At 52.8% G+C, this 15,452-nt stretch overlaps 4 protein-coding genes across 4 annotated transcripts; 2 read left to right on the forward strand and 2 right to left on the reverse strand.

The window, feature by feature from the left end:
* Positions 1-441: 441 nt before the first annotated feature.
* Positions 442-1,146, reverse strand: CkaCkLH20_13082 (byr1-binding protein bob1; the record flags this gene model as incomplete). Its single annotated transcript, XM_038895793.1, has 5 exons — positions 442-479; positions 535-652; positions 714-823; positions 893-1,054; positions 1,122-1,146. The coding sequence occupies 5 exons, from the start codon at positions 1,144-1,146 to the stop codon at positions 442-444; spliced, it is 453 nt and encodes a 150-aa protein (XP_038738881.1).
* Positions 1,147-3,270: 2,124 nt separating this feature from the next.
* Positions 3,271-6,393, forward strand: CkaCkLH20_13083 (uncharacterized protein; the record flags this gene model as incomplete). Its single annotated transcript, XM_038895794.1, has 1 exon — positions 3,271-6,393. The coding sequence occupies one exon, from the start codon at positions 3,271-3,273 to the stop codon at positions 6,391-6,393; it is 3,123 nt and encodes a 1,040-aa protein (XP_038738882.1).
* A 449-nt stretch (positions 6,394-6,842) lies between these two features.
* On the reverse strand, positions 6,843-9,469 carry CkaCkLH20_13084 (dynamin central region; the record flags this gene model as incomplete). Its single annotated transcript, XM_038895795.1, has 4 exons — positions 6,843-7,157; positions 7,211-8,845; positions 8,918-9,304; positions 9,371-9,469. The coding sequence occupies 4 exons, from the start codon at positions 9,467-9,469 to the stop codon at positions 6,843-6,845; spliced, it is 2,436 nt and encodes an 811-aa protein (XP_038738883.1).
* A 3,257-nt stretch (positions 9,470-12,726) lies between these two features.
* On the forward strand, positions 12,727-15,223 carry CkaCkLH20_13085 (lim domain protein; the record flags this gene model as incomplete). The annotated part of the gene is made up of 2 exons (XM_038895796.1): positions 12,727-12,805; positions 12,870-15,223. The coding sequence occupies 2 exons, from the start codon at positions 12,727-12,729 to the stop codon at positions 15,221-15,223; spliced, it is 2,433 nt and encodes an 810-aa protein (XP_038738884.1).
* Between the last annotated feature and the right edge of the window lie 229 nt (positions 15,224-15,452).

Here is a 15,452-nt window from a genome sequence, read left to right on the forward strand (position 1 = left end):
ACTTAGTTAGATAAGCTAAACCTAAAGTAAGTTAAGTAAAGTTTAATTATAATATAGTACCTAAAGGTATAAACTAATATATAAACTAGATAGAAAAGTAATATTAAGGCTATTAGTAAAGTATATTAGTTTTAATAGAGTATTATTACTAGTAGTAGTTTTATAAGACTATAGAGTACTAAAGGTAAAATAGTTTCTATTTATTATACTTAGCTAGCTATTTATATTAAGTTTAAATTTAGAGCGCCTATAGAAATTATATATAGTATATAGACTCTACTTAAGTATACCTATATATTAAAGATATAATTAGTCTATAAGATATACCTTATTTAAGTATATTCTATAGTAAGATTAATATATTTTAGACGCTTTATATTTATTTTTATTTATCTATCTGGGACCTGCTTGCCCTTATTGCCCCTCACACTAACATATCCTCTATGCAGCCTGTGTCTGAAGCACCTTTTGCCTTAAAACTGTTTAATGTGAGTACATTTGCTTCTTCTGACAATGTCCCTGAGAGCAACTTACCATCTTCGACGCTGCGGACATTGGATGTCTTGCGCTGAACGATAGTTTCCAAATCTTGAATGTTGTTCTGGAGCTGCTGGACCTTGGCGTCGTAGAAGCGCTCAGCCGAATCTGCGTCCTTTGATGCATCGCATGTCAGCAAGTGTGACCTTGACATTGTCCATGTAAATCAGTCGAACCTTTTCAACATAGAATCCCGTGCCGACGTCGACGATGACGTGCTTTGGATCTGATAACTCGCCGCGCACGTAGAGCGAGTTCGTCAGTGGGACCAGAACTGACTTCTCGCCTGGAGCGGTCAGCTTTGCACTGAATCGAAAATCATCGGAATCCCGACCGTTGCAAACAGATAACGCACCCTCATCTGATCCCGGGCGGGCCTTGACACAGCGGAGACATTCCCTGAATTTAGCTTGGGCGCTGTGCAGTTGAGCAAACGACGATGTCAGGTGCTCCAACTCTTCCTCTAATTGTTTCTTGACCTGGCTCAGCTGCTGCACGTCCAGCGTCTCCAGGTTGACTGCGAAATCCGGTCAGTGGTGCTATCGTACAAGGATACGCTCAGAGTTATTTCGGTATGGACTCACTCATCTCGGAGCCCTGAGCCGACATGATGGGTCGTTTTTGTCTGAGTACTCCTTCCTCGACTGGTCTCGGACACAAAAGCGGTCGAAATAGTGCAGCCAATTGGCAAGTATAAATAATCTGAACCTGTGAGTTCTGGAGGTCTTCAAGGTGAGACTTGACGTCTGAGATACGTACCTCATCTCGCAATTTCATCCAGATCACGTGATGGGTTCGTACGTCAGCGCTGTCGGTGCCTTAAGTAAGCACCAACAGGGCCCTCCGCCCATACCAGGTAGGCAATGTTCGTTGCAGCCATCAACGCGCCATAAATGCCCTGCCTTGCGAGACTCTGACGACCATACCTCTATCACATCCTCGGCGCCCAATACGATTCTTTAACCTGGCGCACCCAGAGCCACGTCGCGTTGTTCGATTTCTCAATCTCACATCTTCATGTTAGCACTCTAGTGCCTTCGCCCATGCTCGCATGGTTCCCGTCTGCCCAGTCTTCCCCGTCTTCCCGGCTACCCGTCCAAGCATATTCTTGTACAGCTGCGTCCGACGGTGCGCGGCAAGCTGTACAGGTAGGTGTTGACTTGGCCTTCCCCATAATACACCCGGTCATCTGGGACGTCTTGTCTAGGATCCCAAGGACCACTTCTCGTCAGTCTATCGCGTTGTTCTTACAGCTGTAAGGACTGGTTGAGCACTTCTCAAAGTCTCACCACGAGCGCAACGAACCCAGGAGGATTAGTGAACCCGGGTTCATGATTCTGTTCTTTTAGCCCAGGGCGCACGCTATCAACATCTTGACAAGTGTTTATGCTCCTCGTTCTCTCCTCCGTTCCGCGAATCCCGTCATCCCGTTTCCTTCATTGCCACGCTCCTGTTGCTAATGGCAACGGATGTCTCCCATCGCCGGCCAATCTCTTGTTCAGCTGGCCATTTCATTCACTCGGACTACGGGAGAATATGGATTCCTCGGCCTCCTCTACCAACCGTAGCAGTCTTGGCTATGGATTGGAGGTCCCGTCGTCGCAAGACCCTTCTCCCTCTGATGCGACGATCTCGCAATCGGAGAACGCCTCAAAGCAGGAGAATCCCTCTACTTTGATTGACAATAGCTTTCATGTTGCTGGGGATATCGAACTGATCGACTCAAACGAGTCAAACAATCCACCTCAGCGGAACAAACGGAAATCTCCACACAATGTCCTGGAAGCTGATGATACTCAACATAGTCATGGTATCTGCAAGAAGCTGAGGCTCATGGCTGGCAAGACAACTTGGTCAAGCCTTCCTTCATTTTTATGGCAGCGCATTTTGACCTTCTCCCATCCCAGAGACCTGGGCAAATTGATGCAGACGGCCAAGTTGTTCAACAAGCTCCTCGAGTCTGATTCACCTGGCGTCCCCCAGCCCTCCTCGGATACCAAGTCTCTCACCCCTGATGCCATCTGGCAATCGTCGAGGAGGTTGTTCTGCCCCAGGATGCCTGCTCCTTTACAACATAGGAGCGAACTCGACATGTGGCGTATCTGCTGTTCCGGCCTCTGTCAACGCTGCGGGGTCGCCAAAGCCAATCCACAATGGCGAGACGAAACTGACCCCCGACATGCCGGGCCAGGCATCGACGGCCTCGCGGCTGTTTTTGCTTTCGGCACCACTTGCTGCGGCCCATGTCTTATGAAAAGCGCTGTCAAAGCAAGTCATAGTACCTCTCATCATCATTTACGGACTTACACTAACTGCTCTTAGGAAATTGATCTGTTGCTTTCGTCCACTACACCCTCTTCACTCATCCCAGCTCTCCCGTTCGTGTTTGTCACCAATGAACTTCACGTCATACCGCCAAACGTGTTGTCGTCTTTTGCCAACTCGGGAGGTCCGCAAACGACGAAGATATTCTGGGGCCCTGCGATTGAGAACGCAAAAGCCGAACTTCGTCTAGCTCAAAATCTAGGCTCTGCAGCAGTCGAGGAATGGCTGAAAGGCCTGGAGGCTCGCGGTAAAAACTCTAGGATCGATGCCTTCAGATGGGAAAAGTGGGCTGCTGCTGGTGGCATAGCTGAAATACGCACTCCGGTACAACGAAACCTAACCGCTATCTCGAAACATCACCATCTTACAACGCAAGATGGACCTTGCACTGCCACAACGCCCGACACATTGAGCCAGTCAAAGCCACCGAACGTACGCCATGTTGATTCTCAATGCCGCCCCGAGAAGACGCGAGATGAAGCTGCTGCGCTCAAGGCCCTTCGGCGTGCCGAGATTGAACGACGCGCTATGTTGATCGAACCCCCTCTGCCACCAAACGTCCTTGTTCACGTTCCCTCTTTCCAAGCTGCGATCCAGATCACCGCGCCAGTGGATGACAACGCATGGGAATTGCTGAGACCTAGGCTGCTTGCTCAGCGAGCTGATGCCGAGGAAAGGGAGAACGAAATCATTGAAAAGGGTCAAACGACTGTTGTCGCGGCGTCTGGTTCAATACCGAAGGAGGTCACTGATAAGGATTGGGATGATATCCAAGGACCAGTACGCTCTAGGATGGCTAGGTACGCCGACGAGATGATTCGCAATACCTGGGGGAAAGGCCGTAAGGTCAACAAAGAGAACAGCCCGCGATTTGCTGCCGAGGTCTTGCTCTCTGTGCGGGCAAGATTTTACGCAGATGTGGCAGAAGATGCTGCGGCTGCACTCGCAGCTGGCCGGCAACCACAAGTCGATCCTCCAGAAGGACCATTCACACAGAAACTTACACTCGAAAATATGAAATGGGTCTTTGATATGAAGATCAAAGCCCACACCGAGTCATATCGTAAGGAGCTGTTTCTATGCAATGGTTGCGACAGCAACAGATTTTACGGTTTCGAGGGCGTCATACAACACTATGCGGCAAAACACACAAAAGTTTTGAGCGTAGGCAACGTCGTGGTTCATTGGCGAGCAGAATGGCCGGAAGAACCACCATTCAATCCCAATCCTCGAGGATCCAAGAACTCACGCCATGGCCCAAGTCAGCAACAACATACAAAATCCTCTGTGCCAGCTCATCAAGACAAGAATGCTTTCTCGTCGAACGGGAACGTTCCTCATTCGCTCCCGCCACACCCCGATTCAGCTGGACCTGCACTACCTCCGACTTACCCGTTCCAGCACTTTGATCCTTATAGTCCGCCACCAGCGTATTTTGTCGACGGCTCCTTTCCGCGCGCTCCTTACTCTCTGGGCTACGGCGCGACCGGCGCACTGCAGCCTCCTCTAGCCATTACGAGCTACGGGCAGTACTACTCGGGTGCACCGGAATATCCTCCGACTATGGTGTCGCCATCTTTACCAGTTCCGAATCAGCACAATGGTATTGGATTTCATGGTCAGGCCCGGCCACCGTACTCCGCACCGCAAAACATGCCGTATCCGCGTCCTTATCACGCCCAACTTGACGATCTTGCCCAGAACGCAAAAAGCGTGTGGAATTCCCTCTCCAGTGTCAAGGACCTCCCGGGGCCTTTGAAAGTCTACGTTACTATCCACCAGGTATTGAATAGGTTTGAGTCGAAGTACTTCGAGATACCCTCTTTGAGAATGTTCAATGATGGCTTGTCGAACCACAAGGAAATGCGTCCTGTCAGGAACATCAATGGCCTCCTGTGCCGAGCATGCACATTGGGCTTGGGCAACGCCCCGTACATCAGTCACGACAGGAAGAGTTTCTCTCTCCCACAGCTCGTCAACCACTTTGAGAATCGCCACGTTAACGCGCCATCTGTTGAGTCGCAAAGCCAGTCGGGTTTAGACTGGACACAGGACATGGTGTTGCTGCCAGAAATGCATGAAATGTCTGCTTTCCAGACTAATCTTAGGAGTAGGGGTCACCAATTCAACCTTGTCTACGGGGTTGCCCCTTGGGTGTTTAATCTTACCAAGCCTGACGTCAGTTCAAAGCCCCAGTGGCTTCCAGCTTCCGGATATCCTCATGACAGCTCGTCTCGGCAGTTCGAAGACACTGGACCGACTTATCCAACCTTGCCAGCAGGCAGAGACGTCATGCAACCCAGCTGGTCAGATTCCGACTACGCTGCAGAGACGGCAGCTACCCATCAAGAAAATCATCTTCACGGCGGGACAGATGCAGTGGGGTGTAACACTCGACCGCCGGCGCCTCACAGCTCTCACTGGGAGAGCGGCACAGCACGTCATTCAGTTTCAAGCCGTTACGGACCTCACGCAGAGATGAATGGTCGACATCACCGTGATTTCCCCCCTGGCCATCGCCTATATTCCTCTCAGGGGCTTTCCAACGAGGAACGAAACATCGTTCGCGGACAAATCCGTGCTCCTGAAATGCACCCTACTGGATCGCCAATCGAGCCCGATAGGGGGTACAGTATGGAGCGCGGAACAAGATACCATCAATCTGGCCAGGCAGAGCCTGTCCGGCCCCGTCCCGGGCCGAGGCAAAGCTCAACAATACCACAAGAGAGGCTACTTGGCAGTGACGGCTCCATGACAGTAGCCGACCACTCGAAGGTGATACGAGCAAACCAGCCTGACGACTTCAGTCTGACTGCTGCTCTAGAGTCACACCTGGCTCAAGAGCGCGACGAGCCTCTGCGACAGCAGAAATCCGAAACATCCAATCCAGAACGTCAACGGGTGGTGAGGGATCTAAAGCACGGACGAAGGTCCGTCCCTCAGGACGACCGATATCAAGATGTGGAGCACTATCACGGGTCTCAGGCTCGAGGCCGAGTTGAAGAGAGATACGGTCGCTATGAAACCGCTGAAGTGTTCAGAGGTCGATACTACCCCGACTCTTACGGGGCTACAGAGCTACAGAGACGGGCAGGTCCTCACTTTCCGGACCGTTTGCCTGACCGACGCGAGGCGGAATACTTGCGCACCGACGAAAATCGTTCCTTGCCGTTGCGCTATGAGGAAGCTTACGAAGAAACCTACGAGATTGTTCACGTGCGGGACGCGGAGGGCGAGTATGTCATACGACGGCCGATACTGCGGGAGCGTGAGCCCTCTCGTATGTTGCACGATGACCACTACCCAGCACATCCGGAACGAAACACGCACCTGCCGTCTCGCCCCGATCCCGTTTATGACCCACCCGTCCATGAAGGCAGGCCTGCCGCCCGAACGCCTTTGACACGAATGCGAGAACACTCAGCTATGCATTCCCGAGCGGCAGTCGATACGCTATCTCATGAGGAGTACGATCCTCGAAACCCGGCCCCTGTGGGCCCGCCTAGCGTTGGACGAGATTACGGTCGCTGAAATACTATCGTGAACAGGAGTTGCCAAAGCGGATCGGAAGGACATCATTCAAGGACTTCGGCCGTACGCCGTCTGGAGCCCTGGAAGGTGGCACAGCAAGATGTAATGTAATTTCTGACAGGCCGTGACACATTCACGTCGGCAAACACAAAATACTACATAGGGTGGGCAGCTGCCGTGAAGTTGAGCCTCTTGTATTACACACGTGTGCAACCACCATATGGTACAGCAGAGGAGCCACTCAGCACCTGCGTTCGCGTGACAAGGAACCGATAGTGGTGCTGTCGATCCTCGAGACATTCCTAAGCCCGTGCCCGTTGAAACGCCCCCGAATCTAGACCCTTGCCATCACCGTTTGGCGGAAACTGAAATAAGAAGAGTTGACAAGACTAGTATAAACAAGGGGCGCCCGATTCGCCCCAGTTTGTGCTTTGTTTTCCAACAACTATCTATAACACTTCGCCAATAATCTTGGCCGCCTCTCTGTACGTCTGCAGCAGCTTCTCGCACTTCTCGCGTTCCTTCTTGACGCCATCGTCTTCGTACAGCAGCTCCTCGAACAAGGCCTCCTTGTACAACTCACTGACAAGTCTGTTCTGCACGACATCTTTGCAGTGGTTCACAAGCAAGTGCATTACCGCCTTGGGAACCTGGTCGGCAATAGATTCGCGCACAATATTGAAGTAGGAAGAGATGAGAGCTCTGATTAGCTCCGTCTCCATGGCCTCTCTCTCCGTCATGGCTGGTTCGCCGCCAGTGGAGCCCTGCACATAGTCAGTATACTACGACAGCCTGTCCTTTGCAGAAGACGACTTACGAATGAAGCACCAAAGTCCACAGATCTGGTAGAATTACTGAAGTCAAACTCGTCCTCACGTCCCGCGGACTGGGTAGGCGTGCGAAGCGACATCTTGTCTTCGGTCCGCCGAATGCTCTGCGAGAAAGTAGGCTCAGAAGCTTGGTTGACATGCCGAGCGATGGAGGAGTTGGGCGACGGAGACATGCCTTGGGTCGCACCCATAGGCGACGCACCGTCCTTGCCAAAAAAGTACGTCAAGAATGAGTCGCGCGCACCGCCAAGACCTTGGCCATTGAATCTGGAGGGAGACGCGGATCTTGCACCATTCAAAGCCGCGTTCAGGCCAGTAGCCCCGTTTTCCCGGACACCTGGTGACAGGCTGCGCGCTCCCTTGCTGGCTTGCTTCCGCAGAGCTGTCGAGTCAGATTTCTCGGTGACGGAGTGGCCCTCTTCCTCTTCGGGCGCCTCAGCGCCGTTGGTACCGAGTTCCTTCAACCTTCTCTTCTCCCGTCTCTCTCTTTCTTCTTGAATAAGACGCTTCCGCTCTCTCTCTTGCTTGTTGCTAACGACGTTGCTCATGGCTGCGGCAGCCCCCAAGAAGTTGGGGTGGTTTGTGTTGATGTAGGCACGCTGTATCGAGATCAGGGACTCCACGTAGTTTGACGTAGGACCCAAGCGTTCACGTAGGAGATCAGAGACAACCTCGATGAGCTTGGCTTGCAGCCGAGGGAAGCGAGATAGCTCGGTTGATCCGCAGGTGTGGCAGATCTTAATGAGTTCCTCATAGACCAGTTCGACACATCGGTGACTTGGAATCTCGAGGAGCTTGATCTGAGGTTTCACGAGCAGGTCGAAGGCCATTTCCGGCACAAACAGACTTGGACGGGGACCGGTGGAGTTGCGAATGGCCGTGCGAATATCCAAAGCTGAGAGATTGGAAGTAGGATCAATGGACTCGAGAGACATGCCGAAAACCGAATTGAAGATGTAGTAGATGCGGGCACCGCCGCAAAGCTCCTTGGTAGAGATCTCGGTCGAGGTGCCGTCAATAGAAGATATGAACGACGTGGCGAAGCGTGTCATCTGTTGCAGAATGAGAGAACCCCGGTGTTCTTTGCCGCTGAAATGCATGTCGCCATAGCTCGCCAGTTCCTGTTGAGTCTGTCCCATAAGAGTGTTGAGGCGCGCCTTGATATCTGGCATGCGTTCGCGAATATGAGCCATGAGGGTGGTGTTTAGGGTCTTGGCCAGGTAATGAGTTCCGCATCGGCTGGCAATGTTCCGGTATGCTGGGTGATGCTTGAAGAAGTCCTGTTCTGCCTTGAGCGCCTCCTCCATGGGTTTGTTGCCCTGAATGTCCTGCTGGGAACGGTTGACGACACCGATAAAGCCCAGTTTTAGAGGGTAGACCCTACCGGACAAAATGTCGAGGGCATTTGTGCCGTGGTCCATGAGATCAACTTTGGTGAGCACACCGATCGTTCTCCTTCCTAGAGGATCAACATGGCGAGCAAGCTTTAGAGCCTCCGAGTTCACAATATCAACGTTGGCCGGGGAAACAGCGAGAATGATACTGTTGGGCTTGGCGATATACTCGGAGATGAGATTGCGAGTCTGCTTCTCAATGTCTGTGGGCTGGTCGCCAATAGGAACCTTTCCGCAAGAGTTAGAACTGTGTACCAAGGCCGACAGTAATTTAAACGGTCAAGTTGACAAACGGCGTACCTTTGTAAGTCCTGGGAGATCGACGAGGGTGAGGTTGAGGACGTGCGGAGAGTAGATCTTCAGGTTGATGGCTTGCCTATTGATGCCCTTGTTGTTGCCAGCAACGCGCGACGTCTCGTTCTCGATCTCCCGCTTGACATCGGAGAAGTTGGTGAAGCGACGGTTGGGGATGTGGTGGAACTCTGCCCATTCGGATCGTCGGGCAACATCGGGAGACCCATACGGGTCTTGCAGAGGGTCGGCGGCAGTCTCGTCTTCGGGAACGTTGATCAGTTGCAAGATCAGTGGTCTTCTGGTAACAATGCCACTTCCGCGGGGCAAAAAGTCGCGTCCGACAATGTTTTCGAGTACGGAGGATTTTCCAGCGGACTGAGAACCAACGACAACCTATCACGTAAAGTCAGTGGCCAGACTTGTCGGAACAGCCCGTGCTCGAGGGATTATATGACGTACAATCTGAGGGAGGTCAAGAGAGTCGTTGCCGATGGTGTTGAATACCAAGTCTTGCAACTTGTTGACGGTAGTGAGGAGGTCGTCGCCCAGGGACGCCATTGTGAGGGCTCAGGTGAGCAACTTGATTCTCTCGATGGGAGGAGAGGAGAGGCGAGGCGAGGCGAGGCCAGCGGCTGGGTGTGCCCGGAGAATGTCTCGAGCTGGTCCAAAGACGCAGGTTTCGTCGAGCGAACGAGCGAGGCCGAAGGTATCCTGTCCTAGGCCGAAAGAAGTTCGGGGTAGGAGAGAAAGCAAAGCACCGCACCGCACCGCACCGAACCGCAACGCTACGCACGCAACGCAAAAAAAAAAAACGAAACGCAGGACAGAGCCAACGAAGGGAGCGCGCGGGCTGGTCAGAGGGTTGGCTCGAATGGCTCCGGACTAAACTCTTGTAGAAGATAGGAAAGAAACTCAAGGGCGACACGAGACCCCTTCGAAGACGGTGTATCGGAGAGGATGAGATCGGTATGGCAAATGTCGATACTGCGCGTCGTCCAATTTCAAGAATTCATGCGATCCACAACCGCCATTCTCAGAGAAAGTTCAGTACAAGGGACGTAATGCTGTTGTGCTCGCTGGCTATGGATACCTTAGGGGCTTAGGGGCTTCACACGTCAACGCCAACTGGACAAATGGGAACTCCGGGTACGTACTCAGGATGGATCCGTGACCTCCAGGAACAGTGGAGGTGCCTAAGGTACCTCTTACCTGGGCCTAACCTTGGGTAACCTGGAAGACCTGCCCGACCTAGGTACCTTAGGTAGGCAAGGTCCATCCAGTGCGATCGGTCTGTAGATATTCCTGGCCGGAGAAAACGGTCCAGTCAGGTCCCGTCCAGCAGTCAATGGTTACCTACCTACCTGGCTGAGCAAGACTCCAGGCGCGGCCAGTTCTCATTTCGAATTCCTAGACGTTGGTTGAATTCTCGCCTTTTCGCGAAGGACTGATAGCCGTTGTGGACACAGTCGGACGAAAGTGGCATGACGTTTTGTTAAGTGCTAATGAGTACCTAACCAACTACCTGAGGTAGCTTCAGCTTAGATTCTTATCCCATCGGTCAAGTTGAGTTCTCTTCTACAACTCACAGTAACGGCAACCAAACACTCCAAACGATATATTTGTGCGCCGAACACATCATGAGTCAACTCGGTGGTCCCGGAGCTCGACAGGCCAACGCCAAACCCATCCCGTGCGTATTGTCGTCGTTTCTAGCGTGGTTCACGCAACAAGATTTTCTAACCCTTGTTCTTCGTTGGCGGTAGTCCTCAGCGTGGGAGTTTTCCCCTTGACCACGATGGTGAGTAGATTATTGAACTGCAGCGCGCTTGAATACAAGAGCCTAGTGGAGACACCAAATTGCGGAGCATGTCCTGACGTGAAGAGCCAGGCGAGTGCAAGCACGTCATCGCAAACTATCTCGAGTGCATCAAGAAAGTTCGCGGTGTCAACGACGCGGAATGTCGCGATCTTGCCAAGTCATATTTGGCTTGCCGCATGGATAGGTAAGGCACATGAGCGAGCCCATCGCAAGTATCTTCGCGGGTATCCCGAGTTGTCAGTGTTGACGGTAGTGGTTGCTGGTTAGGAATCTTATGGCCAAGGATGATTTCAAAAATCTAGGGTTTGGCAACGAGCAGGTGACAAGTAATAAGGGCCACGGACAAGGACAAGGCCAGGGCGCCTCGAGGAAAGAGAACGATGCGCGACCTGGCGAACTGAGATGGTAACTCGCTTGGGGTAGAAACACTGCGTGCACACATGGCCGCGTAATGTCTTGGTTGAAGGCTGGCTGCTGGCAGAGAAAAAGAGGCGCTCGCGCGGGGCAAGTGCCATCATCTCTTGTAACGTTAAGTCTTGTACGAGTACGTAAGGGGGAAAGCCAATCTCCAAAGCCCTGTTTGCTCAAAAACTGGAAAGCGAAAGGAGATTGTCAAAATGGCATCTTCATGCGTCAAGTCCACCCGTAACAAGGAAGTTTCATGCATTATTCGCATTGCCCAATGCTGAGAGAGTATTGATATCTGTTATTGCGTGAGTGACTCACTTCGATCACGAAACAAACGCCGCGTGCTTAACTACTTACTCCAATTCGGTCCAGCCCTTGCATCATTGCCTGTGAACCCAGCAATGTTGTTTACACTCGTTTACACGTGTAGTCGTCATGTTAAACAAGTTGTATGGATGCAGTAAACAGACCATCTCTGACGGGACGACAGACTCGACACACCAATGGATCGAGAGCACGGGGAATGTTCCAGCGACTCGCATTTAGACCGCAATATTTGACCGCCTATTGGGCCCCTTACATGGTAAGGTACAATACGCACCCTGTATTATTGTAATGAAACATGAGTAAACTACCTTCGCAACAACATTCTTAACAACTGCCAACATAAGCAATTATATCAACGCGATAGTTATTCTGACTGCGACATACGTACCGCGCTAACAATAATTCAGGGGTTGTATTGTACGTGACAGAGAGCCTCACCAAATGCAACTTGCAGGCACCCAAGGTACCTTACCTAGGTACCTAGGTAGGTAGGTAGGTACCTATGGATGGAATCTGGCTCCCTACCTACCTGCCGACCTCTATAGGTACCTACCTATCTAGGTAGGCACCTAGCTTGGGTTCCTTGATCGCCCGCCTGTGTGATGCGGCGGTGTCGTAGGTCTAGGCCCCCACCACCTGAAAACAGGAGGACAGCGTACTACGGCCATTATGGGAGGTGACATTACCTTACCTTACCTATTGGATTGGGTGGTGCGGGCGGCGGTTACAAGTATCGGACCTGTCCCCCAGACTGATCAGGAGCGCAGTGGTCTTAGGTTGGATTAACCAGACTATGGCGGGGGAGATCTCACCAGTCCGGATTGGACGCACTCACATTTAGGTACCTACCTACCTACCTACCTTACACAACCTGGAAGCCTTGGGATGTTCCGCGAACCCACAAACCTGGGAGCCATTGTTGCCGGGACAACCAACCAGCGCCGACCACATGGCCTAGATATATCTTCAACACCTCGATTCGGCTCCTCGGGCGACGAAGACGCCACCGACTTTTCCTCGTGTGCCTTTTCCACCGACAGAAGCCATAGCCATAGTCAGCATCACTACATCAATAGCAAACTCTCCCCCAAACACCGAAAGCCCTTCACCGCATGCCCCAGCATCTTGCTGCTCCCTCTCATCCACCACAAAGCGCGACAGACCACATCCGAGGCCGGGCTCGTCAGCAGACCCGTCAACTCGACTTCCTTTGTTAAATTGAGCCTTCTTCTTGGGTCGTTAGCTGCGAGCCCATTCCATCATGCATCGCCGGAGGAGCGCTGAGAGGACGCGGAAGGTGACGCCTCCGTCACCATCTTACATGAACAACGATCAATTCGGTGAGGAGGAGCGGTTCTGCCAGGGTCCTATTTCCGATCTGTTGCTAACTTGTCGTCTGTCTAGCTGCGTACCTGGCAAATCTCAGGAACAACCGTGTTGCCCGCCCCGGCGGCGCGAGACCTCAGCCTCCCTCGTCGACTGCAAGATCCAAACGGCCTGCCTATGACCAGCATAGCATCTCCGAACCAGTTCCTCGTTCTGAGAGCCCTGCCATATCCGCCCTGAGCTCTAACGACGCTCCCTCCACGCGACCGAGCCCTCTACCGGCCAGCGCCAGCTTTTCCTCCCGCTATTCCATGTCCAGCGTCTCGGGACGCGATTACTATCCTCCTCGTTCTACAACCCCTTTGAAGCCTTCAGAAGTCGTGCCCACCGACACGTACATGGAGCGAGGACAGAGATGGATGGAAAAAGAAGAAGCCGTGTCGCTCCGCCAAGCCATGGATGACATGCGCATCAAGGATAATAAAAGCTCTGCTTCTCAGAAGCAAGTCTCCAGTGCGGTGGACGACAACGCCACTACCACTTCACAGGAGGATGAAACTCGAATTTACAACGCCGCTCTTGACGAGGCCTCGGAGCTTGTCTGGCAACACCGAAACGGAGTGGCTTCTCCCGACCCCAATGCTCCGTACCGATACAAGCCCCATATGAGGAAGAACAGCTATGCCCATGCCCGCACGGCCAGTGTTGGGAAATACGGCGATGAGATCGTGCCCTCCAGTCTAGCAAGAGACGAGCCAAGGTCATGCTCGGGCAGTTCGACCGATAGTGAGGGACGCCCCTCCCTGGTTATGTCGCGTGAGAGCCACAGCAGAGATGACAAGAGCCCTGAGCGCCCTTCACTGGATTTTGGAACTTCAGGTCTCGCTGGCCCCGTTCGTTCCAATTCTGGCGTCACATCTTCTAGTCGCCGCCGCAGCAGCATGAAGCGTAACATCAGCGGTGAGGTCGAGAAACCGTTCTCCGGTGACCAGATTTGGGAAGAGCCAGAAGGCTCGACCCGCAAAGTAACGGCAGAACCCAAGTCCGAGAAAATGTCGGATCTTCCTTTGGTCGATAAGCCGAAGAATCCTCAGAGTCAAGTCCGCTTCGCCACTGGACCCCCAGCTGACCGAGTCGCGCCCTGGAAACCCAGATGCAAGGTTGAGATTCATCGGAACCCACCCTCTCAATCACGCAACCCGCAGTACACAACCAACGCTCCCGCTGCGAAACCCGTGACAGAAGAGACAGTACCAAAGAAGAATGGAATGGAGATTCGCAGTGATGATATTAGGGGGGCTACAAGCATGAAGCTGAAAGACCGCAGTGCGAAACTGCCCACGCCCACGGCCGTCAGTGATCGACCTGGACGGCCGATTGTAAGCTTCGACTCGAACTGGAAAGCTCCGGACGAGAAGACTGATTCTAGGCCAGGATCGGCTTTCGGCATCCCCAACTCGGGACCTGCGAGTCAAAAGACCCAGCCGATGGAGATTCCTTCTATCGTGGTGGCGCCGGAAGATCCCCCGACGAACAACACACGCCGGGTCCCGGCCGTGCCGTCCATAAGTATTGCGGGCGTGGACGAGCCGGCCGGCAGCCACTCCGGCATACCCGTCATTATCACACCCGAGGACGATGCGGCGAACTCTGGGCCGCGACCTTTGCCTGATCCCAAGGCCGCTTCGTCCAGAGGACGTCCTTTCCAGCGACCGCAGCGGCATTGGTCGCATGCTCCCGGGTCTGGCATCCGGTCAACGACGCTGTGTTACGAGTGCGACTTCCCCATAGAGGGCAGGTTCGTCTCGCTAGCGGGATTATCGGAGCGTTTCCATCCACAGTGCTTCAGTTGCTTTGCTTGTGGTACCGGTCTCGAGGCTCTGGAGATCAGCCCCGAGCCGGAGGCTCATCGTCAGGCTCGCCTGGACAGGATCAGGCGCCGAACGAATGGAGAGAGACTTGAAGAGGAGCGAGGAAAAACCATGGCTGAAGATGGCGATGAGCGTCTGCGTTTCTACTGCCATCTGGACTGGCATGAGCTGTTTGCGCCAAGGTGCAAACACTGCAAAACGCCAATTCTCGGAGAGCATGTTGTCGCGCTTGGTGAGCATTGGCACTATGGACATTTCTTCTGCGCCGAGTGCGGAGACCCGTTTGAGAAGGGCATGACGCATATTGAGAAGGATGGGTACGCGTGGTGTATCAACTGCCAGACCAAGCGGACGGAACGACGAGCGCCCAAATGCAAGAAGTGCAGATGTGCCGTTATTGGACAGTATATCAGGGCACTGGGCGGAGAGTGGCACGAAGAATGCTTCCGTTGTAACTCGTGCAATGGAGGCTTTGATGACGGCCAGATCTTCCCTAAGGAGGACGGGGACAAGACGATTGTACTTTGCACACGATGCCGCATGATTGAGCTCAAGGCATAATGAGTTATGAAGTGGCCCTTTCGGGCTATGAGACAAGGACTTCAGGAGTTGCGGGTTTGAGGTGGGGGTTGAGCGAACTGGCGTTGATTTTGAGCAGTGCGATTGATCTCTCGTTATGGGAATGCATGGGTTTGGGGCACGCGGCGTTTTATAGCACTCGAAAACAACAGATGAGGAAAGAAACAAGATTGCGTGAATGTCATAATCATCATAGACTGTCTTGATATGG

This window comes from Colletotrichum karsti (genome assembly GCF_011947395.1).
Source record: "Colletotrichum karsti strain CkLH20 chromosome Unknown Scaffold72, whole genome shotgun sequence".
Classification (NCBI taxonomy): Eukaryota; Fungi; Ascomycota; class Sordariomycetes; order Glomerellales; family Glomerellaceae; genus Colletotrichum; species Colletotrichum karsti.